Source organism: Stegostoma tigrinum, chromosome 33 (genome assembly GCF_030684315.1).
Source record: "Stegostoma tigrinum isolate sSteTig4 chromosome 33, sSteTig4.hap1, whole genome shotgun sequence".
NCBI classification, from domain to species: Eukaryota; Metazoa; Chordata; class Chondrichthyes; order Orectolobiformes; family Stegostomatidae; genus Stegostoma; species Stegostoma tigrinum.
In genome coordinates this window covers 1,601,580-1,622,476 of record NC_081386.1, presented here as the reverse complement: position 1 = coordinate 1,622,476, position 20,897 = coordinate 1,601,580, and the positions used below count along the sequence as shown (strand labels likewise).

Here is a 20,897-nt window from a genome sequence, read left to right as displayed (position 1 = left end):
GCTAGATAAATTTTTGAACAGTAAAGGAATTAAGGGTTATAGTGAGTTGCCGGGTCAGTGGAGCTGAGTCTCAAAAAGATCAGCCATGATCTTATTGAATGGCAGGGCAGGCCCAAGGGGCTAGATGGTCTACTCCTAGTCCTAGTTCTTATATTCTTATGTCTCTGGTGTCCATGAGGTTCATGATGCCCCTGGTGTCTGTGGATAATTAACTTAACAGAAATGAGGACACTAGACAAAAAGCTCAGTCCTGGATGATGTCAGACCTCTTGAGAATTGAGAGTTAGAGAGGTAGAGAGTTAGAACGGAGTTGAGGAAAAACTTCTTCACCCAGAGAGTAGTGGATGTATGGAATGCTCTGCCCCAGAAGGCAATGGAGGCCAACTCTCTGGATACTTTTAAGAAAGAGATAGATAGACCTGTTAAAGATAGAGGAATCAAGGGTTATGGGGATAAGGCAGGAACAGGATACTGATTGTGGATGATCATAATGAATGGTGGTGCTGGCTTGAAGGGCCGAATGGCCTACTCCAGCACCTATTGTTTATTGTCTATTGAGTTTATTCTTAAATGCAGGTCCCACTCTGATACACTCCTACCTACTAACCTCATCCCACCTCCTTGACCTGTTCGTCTTCCCTGGACTGACCTATCCCCTCCCCACCTCCCCACCTATACTCTCCTCTCCACCTATCTTCTTTTCTCTCCATCTTCAGTCCGCCTCCCCCTCTCTCCCTATTTATTCCAGAACCCTCACCCCATCCCCCTCTCTGATGAAGGGTCTAGGCCCGAAACGTCAGCTTTTGTGCTCCTGAGATGCTGCTGGGCCTGCAGTGTTCATCCAGCCTCACATTTTATTATCTTGGATTCTCCAGCATCTGCAGTTCCCATTATCACTCACCCACTCTGATACAGTTATTTACAAGGTTTTGTTGGTAAATACCCTACAACTGTTCTGGCAGCGGAGATGCTCCCTCCTGGAATGTGGGCTGGAAAATCATATCTGACTTGAACCGGAATTTCTGATGGGAATGCTCTGTGACAGAAACTTGCTTACTTGTAATTTCTTTATCTGCTACACAAAGTTGAAACTGGAGACAGCTGGACATTTCGATCTGCTAACATGTAAACAACATTTTGTGAATTATAGGTTCCTTTCCCCCCAGGTGTGGTGAATATTGTCCCAGGATATGGACCCACTGCTGGGGCAGCTATCGCCTGCCACAAGGACATTGATAAAATTGCATTCACTGGTTCAACTGAGGTAGGGAACCATTGCTTTAAAATCCTGATGATGAATTGAGATGTACCAAAAAAGATATTTTTTCTGGACGCATATGCTGTGAATGAAAAGAGGTGCAAGTTCTCGCATCTCCAAGGAGAGAGGCATACATGAGGGTAATCTGTGAGGCAAGTGCCTACTGGTGGACAGAGAGTGGCACCATCAGATATGACTCGACTATGGGGCATTCTGTTACCAGGGAGACAAGCAACTGGGCCTGGAATTTCCAAACAATTTCACAGTTATTTTCAGTGCAGCCAATATCAGAAAACCAACAGAAATTATCGAGGAATTTCAAATGCTAATTACATCCAATGAAAATGAAGTTTCCGTGATCTTTTGTTCTATTTGAAAAGCATTGCCCTGAGTGCACCTCGCCTCCAAAATTAAATGACCAGACCTTCAGATCGATGAATCAATTTCTGTTGATTGCACTTGTTTGTAGCTCTTCAAGAAGACTTTTAAAATTAGACTTTTGCTGAGGCTGACAAAACAGCTTTTAGAAGTCTTTAAATATTAAAACATGTTTAATTTGTTTAGAAACTGCTGTGCACGCACTAATGAAATTAAGTGGTAATGCACAGTATTTTAAAATTAAATTATTTTCTAAAATGTTATTCAATGGTGCAGAACCATTCCAGGTTCTATATACAGCAATATCCCAATCAGTTTGAGCAGAAACTTGAGGAAAAAATGAACTTTTAGGGTAATTTTGCATGAAGTTGTACTGGATTGCTGACTGAGCCCAATGTGGGAAATCTTTGTCTCAGATTTTAGGCTGAGATCCAGTCCTTAATAGTTTGTTGTTCTTTTGCCAGGTTTGGCTCTAAAACAAGCAGATTGACATATCACATCAGGCATGAAAACTCCTGTAGAGAAAAATAAACCAGCCAAAAATTATGGCTCACTCAGGAACCAATGACCTTGGCAACAGTAGCATGGAGGAACTTCAGAGGTCGCTTGAGGAGTTGGCTGACCCTCACAGGAGTAACTTCTGAAATACTAAATATAATGACCACAGCAAAACCCAACATCGAGGCTCAGGAGAGGACCATTGGCCTTGCCAATGACACCCACAACCAATGAATGAAAATAAAAACTTAAACACGTCCTATCATTTAGTTAGATCCTGGCTGAATAGAACATTAAATCCAGTTAATTGCTCACTGATCTACATTTCTTGCTACTCATAGCCCGAAAACCTAAGAATCACTGCCTCGAAATTTCAGTTGAATACAATCCACGGTCTTTGCTGTGGAAGATTTCCAGATTTTCACCACAGACTTGTGTGAAAAAGCATTTCCTGATTTCACCATCAGGAGTAGGCCATTTAGCACCTTGTGTCTGCTTTGCTATCCATCAATATAATGGCTGATTCACTCATGGCCTCAACACCACTTTCTGTCTATGCTCGATATCAATCAAACTTCTAATTTAGCCTTGGATATAATAAATCAACCAGCCTCCACTACTTTCTGGTGTAGAACATTCCAAAGATTAACAACCTCCTTAAAATCCTCCTTATCATCATCTTAAACAGGGATCCTTTATTCTGAAACTTCATTCAACTTTATTCATTGAGTTCCCTCCTCATATTAGGAGACCAAAATGGTTCACTGCTCAGTTGTAGCTAAACAGCATTCTGCAGTTTGATAAATTATATTCTAATTTTGTACTTTTTTCCTACTATGGTGGGTAATCTCGCATTTCTAAGATTAAAGATAAAATTTAGCCCACTTCCTTAATCTTTCTAAATCCCTTTGCAGATTCTCTAACTTCCTCACAACTTGCTTTCCCATCTATGTTAATGTTGTTTGCAAATGTGGCAGCAATATAGTCATTTCTTTCATCTAAGTCATTGATATAATCACTAAATAGCCTGGTTCTAATTTTAAGGTTATTGCCTCTTAGTTTGAGATTTCCCCACAAGTATTCAGTTTCTCTGTAACTACAATCTGGATTTTCATTTTCAATGCCTTTTTCAGATCACCACTCAATTTCTTGGACCCAAGAAAATACAAGCAATGTTCATGCAAAACTTCCCTCATAATTTATTTTCTTGAACTGCAATACAAACCTGGTGAATCGACATTGTGCTCATTCCCATTGCCCACATATCTTCCCTGAGTGCAGATTACTTTATGCATAGCCACATGCTTTCGATGATTTCTGTTCATGGGCTTCTCTGATCCTCCAATGTTTTTAGCCTCTAAGATCACATCATAGTTTCTCTTTCTCAGACTCTTATAGATAACTCCATACTTCTCCACATTAAATTCCATCTGCGATAGTTTTTTCTAAATTATTTAGTGGGCTGAGTTACACGAGCTACTGGATTGTCTCCATTAAAAATTGGATGGGGGCCAAAACATGGCAGACAGCCCACATACTGAATTTAACAAGCATCTTCCAACTCCCATCCTCAAACCTGCTGGTCAGGAAATGTTAAATCCAGCTGAAATTCCAAGTCCCTTTGTAATGGTCCCAATCAGACCATTTATTTGGTCAAGGCACTGGGTACTAGAGGATATACAGAGAGAATAATAATGCAGTATCGCATTTTGTGTCATTAATTCTTTGGATTAACTGAGGGAATGATGCATTTGAAAAATGAGTTAAATATCAGTCATTGTCAAGCCTGATAAATTGATACATTGAGTCTGAATTGAGTTCTCTGAATTATTCTCTAACCCTCTGTTGATAGGTTGGAAAGTCAATAACTGAAGCTGCCTCTAAAAGTAACCTGAAGAGAGTCACCCTAGAGCTTGGTGGGAAGAATCCTTGCATTGTCTTTGCTGACTCTGACCGTAAGAGTAACTCTTGTTAGCTTTACAACTACAGCTTTCTGAATGTCACAGATGTTACAGAGGAAAATGTTCTCTCCCTCAGAATTGAGTACATCCAGATAAATTAAGTATCATTCTTCAGAAGATTATCCTTACATAAAACTGATGAAGGACTTCAGTTATGTAGACAGACGGGCTAGCTAGGCTCGATTCCTGTAGAGAAGATTAGGCAAGATTTGACTGAGATGTTCAATGATGGGGCTCAGCATTATAGGTAAAGAAGCTGTTGTCATCAGGAGCAGTAATTCTCCTGACATTAAAAGCCAGGGTGACAGAAAGGAAGACTGTTTTATTCAATGTCATGAATGGTTTAGTTCCAGATGATAAGGCAAGGTATTGAGGACTAACACAGAATTAACATGAACACAACAGGTTGAACGATATCCTTCTGTGCTGCAATCATTTCAGGCTTTTCCCAATGCCACTGAGCAGGCTTCAAAGTGGGAGGAAGTTCTGAGATGGAACTGTTGGATCAACAATTCCTTCCCACATCAGGATAGTGACCATTTGCAGAGGCTATGCACCCAGCAGCAGTGAGTAACTAACAAAATATTCAGGTTCAGACTGATTAGGAAATGCTGGTGGCATTTCTCAGACAATGATAGCCTCCTGTGCCTTCACCCCCATGGGAAGGCCAGGCATGCTTCCTGACAGCCAGTGCACAAGCTAGGCTTAGAAATGAGCCAAACTCACTCTGATAATCTGATGGTAGAAGATTCCGTTCAGGGTTCTAGTTGGTCTAGGATTTTTATTGCACTGTTATTGCTAAAGTGTTTCTGCCTGTTGCTAGCCAGTCTTGTTCAATCTTTTTAACATGGTGGAAATTTGTTTTCTCCTTTTTCTTTCAAATTATATGATTTTAAACAGTTTGGGATATTTTGTATTTGAAAACTATTTAAGATTGCAATGAGAACTATGGTGTTTCTGACTATACCAGTGTAATAAAACAATCCTCTCAATCCCAATCTCCTACTCTCTCTCCATACTTTTAAATAACATTCTTTTAGAATTTGCTGTCAATTCTACTTCCCGTGTTTCTGGCCATGCATTTCATGCTGGGACTCTCTAATTTTTCTTGTCAGTTCTCCATTTTATTTGATGATAATCTGATCATCGACTCACTAACAGGTACCTGCCCTTCGTCAGCAAATCACTTCACAACTTTGAATCCCCTTATTAGAACCTCTTGTTACAATCTCTGTTCCACAATGAAGAACCCCAGTTTCCTGGGTCTCTCCTCATCCCTATAACCTGTCAGCCTGAGATTATCTCAGTGACTCTATCCCGTCTGTCCCCAAATCCTTCCTAAAGTAAGACACCTGAAGCTGAACAATGGCTGAGCCTGAATCTGCTTTCTGGCCAAGAGTTGACTTGTTCAATCAGGTTGGGCCTATACCAATTGCTGTTAAGAAGAATGAGAAGTGAACTGTTGAAATGGAAAAGATCCTGAAGGGATTATACAGGGTAAATGCTGGGTAGATGTTTCCTTGTCAGAGGGAGATTAAAACTAGGAAACATTTTAAAAGTAAGTGGAGATAAGCAGAATGTTTTTCCCTGAGGGTTGTTAATCCAAACAGTTTTCTTCCCCAGGAATAAGTGAAGGCTAGATCATTGAATTTATTCATGACTGAGCTAAACAGGTGTTTCATAGACAAGGGAATTGAAGTATTTGAACAGTGGGTTGCAGACAGTAAAGTGATTTGACACCACAAGAAGATAAGCCTTAATCTTGCTGAATGGCCTAGCACATTCACTGGGCTGAAATGCCAATCCTGGTCCTTAATCTATGTTCCTACGAAGCCTGGAATAGAGTCTAAAGTTGTTTCAGAACTGAGATGATCACACTCATGATTGGGAGACTGCAAAGAGGCGTCCTAACCCATGCATGGTTGAATCAAAAGGCCGAAACTCATAGCTGTGCACAATGAGGATGGCCTGAAAAATAACCGATATTTATCAGTGTGTTTAATCTCTGAGACTTGGAATTTTCACAGAGTTGCTGTTACTGTGCCTTTGAAACTGTGCTGGAGTTATAAGGAAACAGTGTTTCCATCACACCTTCAACAGCACAAGAGGAGAAGCCTGAGGAAGTTACTGGTCCTGGTATTTTCAAGTCAAACACCCACAGGGGATATTGCTGTTATTGTTAAGCAGACTGTTTCTCCTTTACCCAGTGTCCCAGGCAGTTGACTATGCCTTGCAGGGAGCCTTCTTTAACCAAGGCCAGTGCTGCACTGCTGCTGCTCGCATTTTTGTTGAGGAACCAATTTACGAAGAGTTCATACGCCGCAGTGTGGAACGGGTCAAGAAGCAAGTAGTGGGTAATCCTTTTGATCCGCAAACCGATCAAGGACCTCAGGTAAGAGAAAATCGCCCAAATTTGAAAAGACACTTTAGGAACAATGATTAGGTCATTAACATTAACCTTAATGAGAAATCTGAAGGATGGATTTACATTTTGGGTGCTGGTCATTTTTATGAAGTTTTGTTTTGCATCTGCCCTTGTTGTTTTATTTATGTTACGCTGAAATGTAGGCTCTGGCTCAATTGGCAGTACAGTTGCCCCTGAGGCGGAGGTTGTGGCTTTAAGTCCTATTGAGAAAATCAAGCATCAAAAATCTAAGATGACAAGCTGAATGAGTGTTGTATGTCAGAGGTGCCATCTTTTAGATGACACCATGACCTTGGCTGCTGTCTCAGGTAAATGCCAAAGGTGCCATGGTAGAACACGGAAGCTGTCTCTATCATCTGACCAATATTCATCTTTCAATAATATCATGAAAATGCAATCCTATTGCTGTTTCCAAGAGTTTCCAGTGCATAAATTGGCTGCTGGTTTTCATATATTGTAAAAGTTGCTATACTTCAGGAGTACTTCATTGGCTGCTAAAGCATTACTGGAACATCCTCAGATTGCTTCCTCCTTATTTTCAAGGTCTAAAGTCACATGACACCAGGTTATAGGCAGATTCACTCACACCATCTGACACTTTTGGTCACCTGCAGAGGCTTATTATTCAGCCTGTCAACATTCCAGCCACCTCATTTGTATGATCTTTTGATCTCTCTGTCTGTAAATTCTGTGCTTTTCCTTACGTCACTGACAAAGGAGTGGCATTCCAAAAGCTTGTGATTTCAAATAAACCTGTTGAGCTATAACCTGGTGTCATGTGACTTCTAACCTTTTCAGTCAACTTCTAACCTTCTCAGTCCAACACCAGCACATCCACATCTTTATTGAAGCTGAAGATCCTGAGTCAATTTTCTATTTTTGAATAATTTTGAATAATTTTCCAACATGATTCTTTTTTTTAAGTGGATTTCAACAGTTCAAATCCTCATAATCCTGCTGGGAGCAGAGGAAAGGGCAAATGTGATTAGGTGTTGGGGACAGCTAGATCATAGTGGTATTGTGTTACAATTCACTCAGGGAGTCCAAGTTACTGTGGCAACCTACACTTTTACATGCATTTTGTTGTTGGGAATCTTGGAATGGTGATGGCACAAGCTCCAATTGACTTTCCATCACCTGGCTGACCAAGAATCTCTGATGGTCTTTCTGCCTGCTATTGATTTATACTGAAAAGTTTTACCATTTGACACACAATCTGTTGGCTGCATTAAAAATGCACCCGTGGCCTGGATTGAGATTCAAACCCAAAACATTTGGTTCAGAGATAGGGACATTCCCCATTGCACCATTGGGCCTCACCTTTCTAAACACGAACTAAGTTGTTGGAAAAGCCCAGCAGGTCTGGCAGCATCTGTGAATGAAGAAACAGAGTTAACACTTCATGTCCAGTGACCCTTCCTGAGAAGTGCTCTTCCATTCTTCTTTCTAAACTCCAGACAAGAAGGAGAATAAGTTATCCAACGGTGGGTAAATCAATCTCGAGGTGAGGGGGGATGGTGTCTACTGTACCCACAATAGGAGGTTGTGGGATGTGATAAGTAGATCATTTATTGATATTTTAAATAGATTTGGGTCAAACACTAGCCAAACCGTAACTGCTGTGGTCTAACTCCCTGTCCCAAGGTCTAGTTTTCTGAATAGAGAGGGCTGTGTTTCCCTCGGAAATTAAAAGATTAGAAATATGTGAATGATGGAACTCAAATACCATCATAAGTGCAATAGCCTTCAAGCATTGGTAATTAATCACTAGATGTGAAAATTCACTCATTCCACAATTATCTGACTTTTTATCTGACTCTTCTGCCAAATCAAGATCTTTACATCATCTCAAATTTGTTTGGGTTCATTATGAAATCACGTGATCATGCTGACATCTGTTACATATTATTAAATTAGGATCACTGTGTGTGTCACTGCTAACACAACACAATAGATCTATTTGTCTGGCATTGTGTTGCTGATGGAATGTTACCGTGTGGGATGTTTTCTTTGGACTAGCCTGTCATTCATCAAAATTTCTGATATGAACTTCACGCAAAGGAAATACATCCTAAAAATTAGTAAATGCATTCTTACCATAGGTGTGGAGTTAAATAATGACAAGAGGGATCGAGTTCCGGAACCAAAAGGTTATGGTGAAGCTGTACAGAACTCTGGTGCGGCCGCACTTGGATTATTGCGTACAGTTCTGGTCACCGCATTATAAGAAGGATGTGGAAGCTTTGGAAAGGGTGCAGAGGAGATTTACTAGGATGTTGCCTGGTATGGAGGGAAGGTCTTACGAGGAAAGGCTGAGGGACTTGAGGCTGTTTTCATTAGAGAGAAGAAGATTGAGAGGTGACTTAATTGAAACATATAAAATAATCAGAGGGTTAGATAGGGTGGATAGGGAGAGCCTTTTTCCTAGGATGGTGATGGCGAGCACGAGGGGGCATAGCTTTAAATTGAGGGGTGAAAGATATAGGACAGATGTCAGAGGTAGTTTCTTTACTCAGAGAGTAGTAAGGGAATGGAATGCTTTGCCTGCTACGGTAGTAGATTCGCCAACTTTAAGTACATTTAAGTCGTCATTGGACAAGCATATGGACGTACATGGAATAGTGTAGGTGAGATGGGCTTGAGATCGGTATGACAGGTCGGCACAACATCGAGGGCCGAAGGGCCTGTACTGTGCTGTAATGTTCTATGTTCTATGTTCTATAAAAGTCACACATAACATTAATGGGAGGGGCCTGTGAAATAAATGGGACCAGCACGTATTAAAAAATATTCTATCCTTTTTCAGTCAATTGGTGGTAGTTCACTGACACTCGTTGAACTCTATTCCAAATTTATATGTTTGGATTAAATTGAGCCATCCTCAACTTTAATCCTCAGTGTATCAGAAACATTGGGTCTATAGTCCTGTTCCTGCAACCTTCGGGTGGCATCCTTGTGGCACTGCAGGAGGCCCATGATGGACATGTCATCTGAAGAATGGGAGGGGGAGTTAAAATGGTTCTTCAGATGACATGTCCATCATAGGCCTCCTGCAGTGCCACAACGATGCCACCCGAAGGTTGCAGGAACAGCAACTCATATTCCGTTTGGGAACCCTGCAGCCCAATGGTATCAATGTGGACTTCACCAGCTTCAAAATCTCCCCTTCCTCCACCGCATCCCACAACCAGCCCAGCTCATTCCCTCCCCACACTGCATCCCAAAACCAGCCCAGCCTGTCTCTGCCTCCCTAACCTGTTCTTCCTCTCACCCATCCCTTCCTCCCATCTCAAGCTGCACCTCCATTTCCTACCTACTAACCTCATCCCACCTCCTTGACCTGTCCGTCTTCCCTGGACTGACCTATCCCCTCCCTACCTCCCCACCTATACTCTCCTCTCCACCTACCTTCTTTTCACTCCATCTTCGGTCCGCCTCCCCCTCTCTCCCTATTTATTCCAGTTCCCTCTCCCCATCCTCCTCTCTGATGAAGGGTCTAGGCCCAAAACGTCAGCTTTTGTGCTCCTGAGATGCTGCTTGGCCTGCTGTATTCATCCCGCTCCACACTTTGTCACCTCAAAACTGTGTCGTCTGGTCCTTTCCATTGTGGAGCTGGAGGAACACAGCAGGTCAGGCAGCATCAGTGGAGCAGGAAAGTTGATGCTTCAGGGTTTCTGATGGAGGGAGTAAACCCAAAACGTTGACTCTCCTGAGCCTATGTTGCCATCTGACTTGCTGTGTTCCTCCAGCTCCACACTGTATTGACTCTGACTCCGGTATCTGCACTTCATGCTGTCTCCTCTGATTCTTGATCATTTTGTCAATGAGAACAGTTTCTTTCTCTTGACTCTGTCCTAGCCCATCGTGACATTGAACATTTCAGTCATGACCTTCTCCAAATCAATCCCTCGCCACTGGTGCTGCACAAGCTGCTGAGTATTTTTCAGTATTCTCTGTTTGTTTCAGGTTCCCAGCGTCTGCAAAGTTTAGCTTTTGTGGCAGACTTTAAGACATGGCTTGCGAACATGTGGAATGGGGACTGAGGCAGGAAATTGGGAGACTGACAATGATAAAATTATTTACAAATAAAATCATTTATTGTCATGCGTATTCAATAGAAAATACAATGAAATGTGTGTACCGTTGCCATGCATATGTGCCATTTACATTAACTTAAAATAAATAATAAAGAAAGATAACTTAAAGAGAGTCCAACTTTTCCTTCACTGTTGCTACAGTCCTGCTCCAGGTCTCACCGGCCCATGCCTTGGTGCTGCCTTGGTCCTATTCTGGGCGACACCAGCCCACACCATGCCGCCACCAGAGGCCTACTTCACATCGAAGTGAGGGTCCCGATCCAGGCTTCACAGGCCAGCCAAGTCTGTAGCCATGCTGCCTTTGAAGATGCCATTGCCGGTCCCGACCCCAGCAAGCAATAGAAGGCAATGGAACACCACTGTAATCTCACCTAGATTTATTCAGATCATCAATATAAACATGAACTGGAGCAATGTTATTACCATTTAAGAACAAAACTAAAAGGGAAATAAAATAAGCATCAGATTAGAATAGTTAGCTTTTTGACAGAGGAAAAGGAACTCACTGTGCTGAGGGGAATGGGGAAATTGATATAAAAGATATACGGTTTGAAATCCATGAGATTTCACTCGAGCTGTGAGGTATCAAAACGAGGAGACAGAAAGCCTACTCCATCCTGTCTGTCTCCTTCATTCATCTAGAAATACAAATGAATGTGTATCTCCAAGTTCATACAACCTCTCAATGTCATAATGACCCATACAATGCCCGTACAGAATGACCAATGGGTGATTCAGTAACATTATTGCAGATGTTTGCTGATTGTTAACTTAATTCAATATTATAACACATAAAACAGATTGAGTAAATATAGCAGCTTTTGCAACTTTGGAGGGCAAAACATTGAATTCCCTTTTAACATGAAGTGAGAGTCAATTAAAACCCTTCATGTGAAATTCTGCGATTCTTAATAAACAAAATCTTAAAACAAGTTTAGAGTATTCTACCGCAGTTAGCAATGAAGAAGTTAATTGGCAATTAACTCCTTAAACAAGTCAGTGCATAAGAAGATTCTCGATAAAACCCTGGGCACTCAACAAAGACTGATGGCCAGGGAAAGCAGCATATGTGACCACACCCTAAAAGCTCTTGCTTATGAAAGGTTTTATACCATCCATGAAACTCAATAGGGGGCTAGGAGTGAAGTCACGTCTCGAGATGAAGCTGCCTAGGGCAAGAGACTGAAACCAACAATAAGATACAGTTTTATGCTCATATTCTGATATCTTGATGAGAACATTGTAATTACTTAAGGCATTGTTGTGATACAAGAGGTCTATGTGTTATATGTTTGATTGCTGAATAAGTTGGAGTTCCCTTTGACACATTTCCAATGAATCATATCCAAACCTAACTGAGACCATAGAAGGAGATAGACCTACTGAAAAGTTAAGGGAGCCACAGAAGATCAGATTTTCAGCCACTTAAACCTCTCAGTAGGCTCTCTGAAGATTCAGATCAAGTGTTGAAGGGATGATACCTGCCGTGGCTAGGGGCTGTTCCATCATGTTGTACTGTCAGTGTATGAATAGGAGATACATCCCCCTACTTGGAATGCCTCTATTTCTGATAGATATAATTAAGTGGAACACTCCAGATAAGCTGTGGTTGAAGCGCAGTTGCTAGCACACAATAAGAAGAGACCTGTCTGTGCAAGTCTGCTGTCAACTTACAACTCTCACCACTGTTCTCATTTTCTCAACATAGATTGACCAAGTTCACTTTGACAAAATCATGGAACTAATAGAGAGTGGGAAGAAAGAAGGCGCCAAGCTGGACACTGGTGGCTGTGCCATTGGAGATGTAGGTCATTACATTCAGCCGACAGTGTTCTCAGAAGTGACTGACAACATGCGTATTGCAAAGGAGGAGGTACCATCACTTCAATCAAAGTAGTAATTGACATTATCAACTTGGCAACTAAATATATGTCACCTAAATCTTTCATATTTCATAGATTTTTGGACCAGTGCAAGTGATAATGAAGTTTAAAAATACTGAGGAGGTCATTAGAAGAGCCAACAACAGTGAATTTGGACTGACAGCAGGAGTGTTCACCAGGAACATCAACAAAGCATTGACTGTGGCCTCTGGCCTTCAGTCTGGAACAGTATGGTAAAAAAAAACACACACACACATCTGAAATACCAATTTTCAACATCATGTTTCAGTTTGATGCAGCAGGGTTAGTGGCGTCCTGGTAAAGTCACTAAATGAGCAATCTGGAAGTCCACACTGATGTTCAGGGAACATGAGTTCAAATCCCATCGTGGCAGCTGAAGGAATTTAAATTTACTTAATGAAATCTGGTATTTAAATAAGAAGTCAATTTCAGTGGTTATGACTTTAAGCCATCTGCTGATTATTGTAAAAGCCCATCTGGCTCACTAATGTCCTTTAGGAAAGGTATCCTTAGGGAAGCCATCCTAAACTGGTGTGGCCTGCATGTGACTCCAGATACACAGGATGTGGTTTGTTCTTAACTGCCTTCTGGGATGACCCGGCAAGCCACTCAATGAGGAAATTAGGGACAGGCAATAAATGTTGGCCTAGGAGTTTTTCGAAGAAGTAACAAAGAGTATTGATGAAGGCAGAGTGGTGGATGTGAACTATATGGACTTCAGGATGGCGTTTGACAAGGTTATGCATGGTAGAATAGTTAGCAAGGTTAGATCACATGGCATACAGGAAGAGCCAACCATTTGGATATAGAACTGGCTTGAAGGTAGGAGACAGATGATGGTGGTGGAGAGTCACTTTTAAGTCTGGGGGCCGGTGACCAGTGGTGTGCCACAAGGATCAGTGCTGGGTCCACTGCTTTTTGTCATTTATGAAATGACTTGGATGTGAACATGGGAGGTATGGTTATTAAGTTTGCAGGAAGCACCAAAATTGGTGGTGTAGTGGACAGCCGAGAAGGTTACCTCAAAGTACAATGGGACGTTGAATAGCTGGGCTGGTGGGCTGAGGAGTGGCAGATGGAGTTTAATTTAGACAAATGTGAGGTGCTACATTATGGACAGGAAAATCAAGGCAGGACTTATATACTTAATGATGAGTTCCTGGCGAGTGTTGCTGATCAAAGAAACCTTAGAGTACAGGTTCATACTTCCTTGGAAGTGAAGTCGCAGGTGGATAGGATAGATAAGATGACGTTTGGTATGCTTGCCTTACTTGATCAATATATTGAGTACAGGAATTAGGAGGTCATGTTACAGTTGTACAGAACATTGGTTAGGCCACTTTTGGAATACTGCATTCAATTCTAGTCTTCCTGCTATAGGAAGGATGTTTTTCGAAACTTGAAAGGGTTCAGAAAAGATATGCAAGGATGTTGCCAGGGTAGGAGGGCTTGACCTACACAGAGAGGCTGAATAGGCTGGGGTTATTTTCCCTGAAGTGTCAAAGGCTGAGGGGAACGTTATAGGGGATTATGAAGTCATGGATAGGGTGACCAGCCAAGGTCTTTTCCGAAGGTAGCAGAGTCTAAAACTAGAGGACAAAGGTTTAAGGTGAGAGGGGAAAGATTTAAAAGGCAACTTTTTCACACAGAGGTTGGGGTGTGTATGTAATGAACTGCCAGAGGTAGTGATGGAGGCAGGTACAATTACTACATTTAAAAGGTATCTGGATGGGTATCTGAATAGGAAACATTTAGAGTGATATGGGCCAAATGCTGACAAATGGGACTGGATTAATTTAGGATATCAGGTTAGCATGGACAAGTTGGACTAAAGGGTCTGTTTTCATGCTGTATAGCCCTATGACTCTAGCCAGCAATGCCCGCATCCTGTGATAAATAAAAGAAGGCTACTGTGATCAATTCAGCTGAATAAAGGTCAGAGCAACAATGGGTGAGGTAGTTGCTTCATTCTTTGACATGATTTGATTTGATTTATTGTAGTCACATGTACTCAAGTTCAGTGAAATGTTAAGTGTAAATAGAATCCTGAATGATACGTTGGCTAATGTGATGGTCTGGGCTGTGCACATAACTTTCTGTAGTTTCTTACAGTCCTGGGCAGAGCAGTTGCCTTACCAGGCCTTTTTTAAATCCAGATAGGATGCTTCATGTGGTGCCTCTGTAGAAGTTGGTGAGGCCCTCATGGACATGCCAAATTTCCTAAGCTGCCTGAAGAAGAAGAGGCATTGTTCTGCCTTCTTGACCATCACATCTACGTGGGAGAACCAGGACAGGTTTTCAGTTATATTGGGAACTGCAGATTCTGGAGAATCCAAGATAACAAAGTGTAGAACTGGATGAACACAGCAGGCCAAGCAGCATCTTAGGAACGCAATATGCTGCTTCGCCTGCTGTGTTCATCCAGCTCCACGCTTTGCTATCTCAGGTCTTCAGTTATCATCACTCTGAGGAACCTGACACTCTCAACCCTCTCAACCTCCACTCTATTGATGCTGATAGAGGTATGTCCACCTCCTTTCTTACTGAAGTCAATGATGGTTCTTTAGCTTTGCCAATATTTTGGGAGTGATTGTTATCATTACACCACAACACCAAGCACTCTATCTCTTTCTTGTATTCTGATTCATCATAGTTTTATATCCAGTCTAGATGAGTAGATGGCATTCACATGGAATGCTTGCTACGAAGGGCTGCATCTCCCCTGGACATGACAGTAATTACTGGATCTTCTGGCATCTTGGGCTGGGCAGGAGCTGATAGTTGACCACCAGTGACTATCATCAAAAAGGTCATTCAGGAAAACTCCTGGTTTAGTGGGTGTTGAGAGTGAGGTTCCTGGATTCTCAGGGCCATGTTCCTTAGTTTGATGTCAAAATTGATACAAGAACAGTGTGAGAACAAAAGGCAGTGTAACAGAGATGTTCAAAATTGAGGGATTTCCCGGAGTAGCGCAACTGTTTCCATCGCCAGGAAGATCGGTAACCAGAGACTAGAAATGAGATGAGGAGAGATGATTACACAGTGAGTTGCTGTAATTAAAAATGCATAATTTTAGAGGGTGGTGAAGCAGATATAAATCATAAGATCTAAAAGGAAAAGGAGGCATTACCTGAAAAGAGAGAAATTTCAAAAGTTATTGGGAAGAGCAGACGGAGTGAAACTAACTGAATAATCTTTCAAAGAGTTTGTACAGACAGGTACAATGGCCCAAATAGCCTCTTTCTATCTATATAAGACTCAATGAGTTATTCTAAGGTGGGGCTTTCACTCGCTCCTGTCATATAAAGTTCTGGACCTGAAAGGGACATTCATGTCATATTAGCTCCACCTATTCTACTAATATAGCACACATTCTGCTGATTGGTTTGTGCCCATGATCAGGTGTACGTGCTGGAAGTCATCAATGTAATACAGCCTTCCCATTGGCTACTGGATAGGTGAACATCTTGGATGTTGAAAACAGAGGGGAAGATGCCTCAGGGTTCTCCACCTCTATCTCTCTACAGTAAAAGTACCTGATGCCTGAAGAAAGCTAGTTTCTTTTTCCCCATCAGTTGCTGTAAGCTGTTGCCTTGACCAGTACCTCAGAGACTTTGCAGTTAGTGAAAATGCTGGAAACCATTATAAAGGACATTATATCAGAGCACTTGGAAAGTCATGATACAAATAGGCAGGGTCCACACAGTTTTATGAAAGCATGTTTGACGTATTCATTTGTGGTGGCTTGATTGATTGGCACTGCATCTACAAACATCCACACTTGCTACCACCGACACTCAGTAGCAGCAGTGTGTATTATCTACATGATGCACTGCAGAAATTCACCTAAGATTCTCAGACAGCACCTTCCAAACCCACTAGCACTTCCATGTAGAAGGACAGGGGCAGCAGATATATAGAAACATCGCCAAGTTCCCCTTCAAGCCTCTCACTATCCTGAGTTGGAAATAAATTGCTATTCCTTCACTGTCGCTGGGTCAAAATCCTGGAAGTTCTTCCCTAACGGCATCGTGGGTCAACCCAAAGCAGATGGACTTCAGTGGTTCAAGAAGGCAGCTCACCTCCACCTTCTCATTGGCAACTAGGGACAGGCAATAAATGCTGACCATACAGCAACACCCACATCCAACACAATGAATAAAAAATAGTTTCTTGAGAATGTAACATTTAGAATGGAAAAAAATGGAACCAAATGATTGGTATGTTGTATTTAGATTTCAAAAGGCATTCAATAAAGTGCTACTTAAAAGATTACTGTACTTTCATTTCTATTTAATATAATTTCATACTGATTTTTTCCTCAAAGCAAGTTAAGGGAATATAATATTGGCGGTGACATATTAGCATGGAGAGACAATTGGTTTTTACTTATCCACTCATGGGGCGTGGGCATTACCGGCTAGGCCAGCATTTATTGCCCATCCCTTATTGCCCAGAGGGCAGTAAAATGTCAACCCAATCACTCTGGGTCTGGAGTCACATCCATGTCAGCCTAGGAGATGATGGCAAATTTCCTTCCCTGAAGGACATTAGTGGCCCAGATAGGTTTTTCCAACAATCAACAATGGTTTCATGGTTTCATCATTAGACTCTTAATTCCAGATTTTTATTCAATTCAAATTCTACCATCTGCCATGGCAGGATTCAAATCTAGGTCCCCAGAACATTAGCTAGGTCTCTGGATTAACAGCCCAGCAATAATACCACTAGGTCAGTGCCTCGCCAGGAACTAACTCATAGGAAACTAAGAGGCAGGAAAGATGATAATTTTTGGGTTGGCAGCCATAACTAGTGGAGCACAGCAGGGATTGATGCTGATGATACAACGATCAGGGTGAAAGCAAGTTTTGCACTGGATGCAAAGTGTCTGTAAAGAGATATGGATAGGCTAAGCGAATCAGGAAAAAAGTGGCAAATGGGCCATAATGTAGGAAATTGTGGCGTTTAATTTTGTCAGGATGAACAGGAATAAAATATTTTGTAAAAGGAACGAGACTGCAGAATGCCGCAATACAGAGAGATCTGCATCGATATCTTTGTACATTAATTTCAGAAAAGCATGTCACCGTATCAAACAAGTAGGAATGCAAATGGAATGTTGGTCTTTATTGCAAGGGGTCGGCTGATAGAGTATAAAAACAGGGGAGTCCAGCTACATCACAGGGCACTCATGAGATTGCATGAGTGCTGTGTACAATTTTCATCTCTTTACATATAGAGGGATGGATTTGTATTGCTGGCAATTTAGAGAAGCTAATTCCTGAGATGAAGGTGTTAACTTATGAGGAAAGTTTCAGCAGGTTGAGTCTCTACTGTTTGGAGTTTAGAAGGGTGGGAGGTGAATTTTTTGTAACATAAAATATTCTGAATACACTTGATAGCTAGATATTAAATATTTCCCGTCGTACAGAAATCTGGAACTATGGAGCACAATTTAAAAAGATGTCTCCCATTTAAGACAGAGGTGAGATGGAATTTCTTTTCTCAGAGTATCCTAAGTTAACAGAATTATCTTTCCACAGGGAATGGTGGAGGCTAGCTCAGCGAGTATATTTGAATTAGATTTTTAATCAGCAAGGGAGTTGAGGGTTGTGTGGGTCTTAACTTGCTACCTTCCAGCAGAGGCCTCAACCCAGTACAAAAGCACACAAACTGAAGTTGCTGTTGCAACCCCTGTTAAATGCTGCACTACACAGTACTGGCCAGGGGATGGCGAACTGTCCTCTCCTGTCGACTGAGTACCCCACCAGGCGACACAAAGTTTAATATAATTTCTGAGATAATGGGAACTGCAGATGCTGGAGATTCCAAGTTTAATATAATTTCTGTTTTGTTTTGCAGGATTAATTGCTACAATGCACTTCATGCTCAGGCACCTTTTGGAGGTTTCAAAATGTCTGGAAATGGAAGAGAACTGTAAGAATTTCATATTCATATGAATGTTGGTAATGTTGTCTTGGGAGATTTGGGATTAACTGATTCCTCTCTCTATGCATGCAGAGTGTGTTGAATTATTTTCTTGCTATTTTGTTATGTAGCTGATATAGTCCAAGATCAGTCAACTTCTACCCTCTCCAATTATTCCCCTTCTTCATTTGTTGTTTACTGGGTCTATCTGTTTGAACTGAATCAAAATGAAGATGTAATACTGTGGTTCAGGATTGTGAGCCCTAAAATTGTAGGAATCTAAATCTGACAGAGGAACTTCAGGACATTGAGGTCTTATTGCAGCTCAAGCTCAGAAAGTAACCTTACCCACTTTTAAAATGGTTGCAAGTTGGGGTCTTTTCCAAGTACCACCTCCTGCCCTGCCATCTACTTTCAGAAAGTAGTCTCTTAACTGGCTTCCTGTCCACCAAAGTAAAGACAGCAGGTGGCTTCCTAATCAGAAGGAAAACAACAGAAACAGTCCTCTTTGACCCCCAGCGTTCTGCCAGCCATCGTCATGCACCTACCTGGCTTCAGCCTCAACAGTTCTGAGGAAGAGACACCAGACCAAAACATTAACTATGATTTTTTCTTCACAGATGCTGCCAGACCTGCTGAGCTTTTCCAGCAACTTTGTTTTTGTTCCTGATTTACAGCATCCGCAGTTCTTTCGGGTTTTTTTCAACAGTGATCTTGTTTGCTGCTGGTGACACACTCTATCTTAAACATTTCAAATTAGTCATCCATGATTGCAGTGATCTCCATTCCACCCTCCCAGTAAAATCACCCCAAGGCATGAACATATCAGACAATGGGCTCAACAGCTTCATCTCCAAATTTCCTGGTTCCATCTTGTAACCACCTGCCTGAATCAGGGAGATTCCACACTGAGTGCATGGAATGTGATCAATTCAGGTACCTGCAATTTGTGGTAGGGATGTGACTGGAGCAGCTCAGAGATTCCTACTCCAACTTATCATTTCCTGTTACCTGCTTTTGTTCTTAGTAAGTTGTGGCAAATTGACCAAATATTTCATTAATTATTATTGGTATCTTTAGATTTCATTACTATTTCTTTTTTGCCTAGCTTCCTTGTTTATCTTAACCCAGTACGCTCTGTTCCAGCTCATCAGAGACAACAATGGGGCAGTCAAAAAGCTGAGGGAACAACTGAGTTTGAAAGCTGGTGGTACAGTAAATGGCAGAGTTTAGAGGAAGGGGCTAGGGATTAAGGGATATGGACATGTGGCCGTTCCACTGGGCTTGGGAAAGTCGGGAAATAATATGTTGGGGCCAGTAGGGCAGCCACTGCACAGGATGCACAAACTCTGATTTTAAGGGTAGGTTTGCAATTCACTGATTGTCTGCTGTCAAAGTCACAAATAGCATTCTGTGAGCCTATGACAAAGGTTAATATTCCCTAATTGTCATTCTGATTTTGTCTGCAGCCTTTGTCACATTGAGAACACCAACCTCTTTCATCAACCCTCTGCTGTTATCCAGCTGAGTAGCATTGCACCCACCTGGTTTCATTCTTATCTATCCATTCTGTCACGGTTTAGCAGAGAAGAGTGTGCCAATTATCAGGCCCCACTGTTCTATAAGCATCTCAAAATGTACTATTCCCAATTATAAAACTTAAACTTTGCCCCTTCAAAAATAGAAGTATAAACACACTCATTCATAATCTTTAAAAATCTGTTTGTGGTATGTGGCCAATGCTGGCTGGTCCAGCATTAATGCCCACCCATACCTTCCCTTGAGAAGGTGGTGGTGAGTTATGTTCTTGAACCACAATAGTTTATTTGGTGCAGATATATCCACAATGCCAGTACTTAGGGCGTTCCACCATTCTGATCCAGCAACACTGAAGGAACGTTGATAAATTACCAAGCCAAGAATGGTAAGTGACTTCATGAACACTTGCATATGGTAAGTTCCTGTATCTGTTGCTCTTGTTCTTCGAAGTGGAAGTGGTTGCATTTTGAAAGCTGCTGTCTAAGAAGACTTTGTGATTTTCTGCTGCACATTTTGTAAATGGTATGAACTGCTGCAATGAAATATTGGTAGTGAAGGGAGTGAATGCCGATGCCACTGAATGTCAAGGGGCAACGGTTATATTCTCTCTTATTGGGGATGGTCATTGTCTGGCACTTGTATGGTGATAAAGCTGCTTGCCACTTGTCAGATCAAACCCAGATGTTGTTCAGGTATTGCTGCATTTGAACATGGACACTTCAATATCCAAGGAGTCATGAATGTTGCTAACATTGTACATTCATCAGTGAAGGTCCCCATGTCTGACCTTATGACGGATCAATGTCATTAATGAAGTAGCTGATAAAGGTTCTGCCTTGGACAGCGCCTGAAGATCTCCTGCAGAGATGTCCTGGAACTGAGATAAATGACCTCCAACAATGATAATCA

At 41.7% G+C, this 20,897-nt stretch overlaps 1 protein-coding gene across 3 annotated transcripts in view; it reads left to right on the top strand.

Moving 5' to 3' along the window:
• The window catches only part of aldh1a3 (aldehyde dehydrogenase 1 family, member A3), a 153,080-nt gene that overhangs the window by 120,991 nt on the left and 11,192 nt on the right, over positions 1-20,897 (top strand). For all 3 annotated transcript variants that reach the window (XM_048563154.2, XM_048563155.2, XM_048563153.2), the window contains 6 exons: positions 1,151-1,264; positions 3,987-4,089; positions 6,303-6,487; positions 12,326-12,490; positions 12,576-12,733; positions 18,384-18,458. In XM_048563154.2, coding sequence (XP_048419111.1) covers positions 1,151-1,264; positions 3,987-4,089; positions 6,303-6,487; positions 12,326-12,490; positions 12,576-12,733; positions 18,384-18,458 — 800 coding nt within the window. The remainder of the gene's footprint in view (positions 1-1,150; positions 1,265-3,986; positions 4,090-6,302; positions 6,488-12,325; positions 12,491-12,575; positions 12,734-18,383; positions 18,459-20,897) is intronic.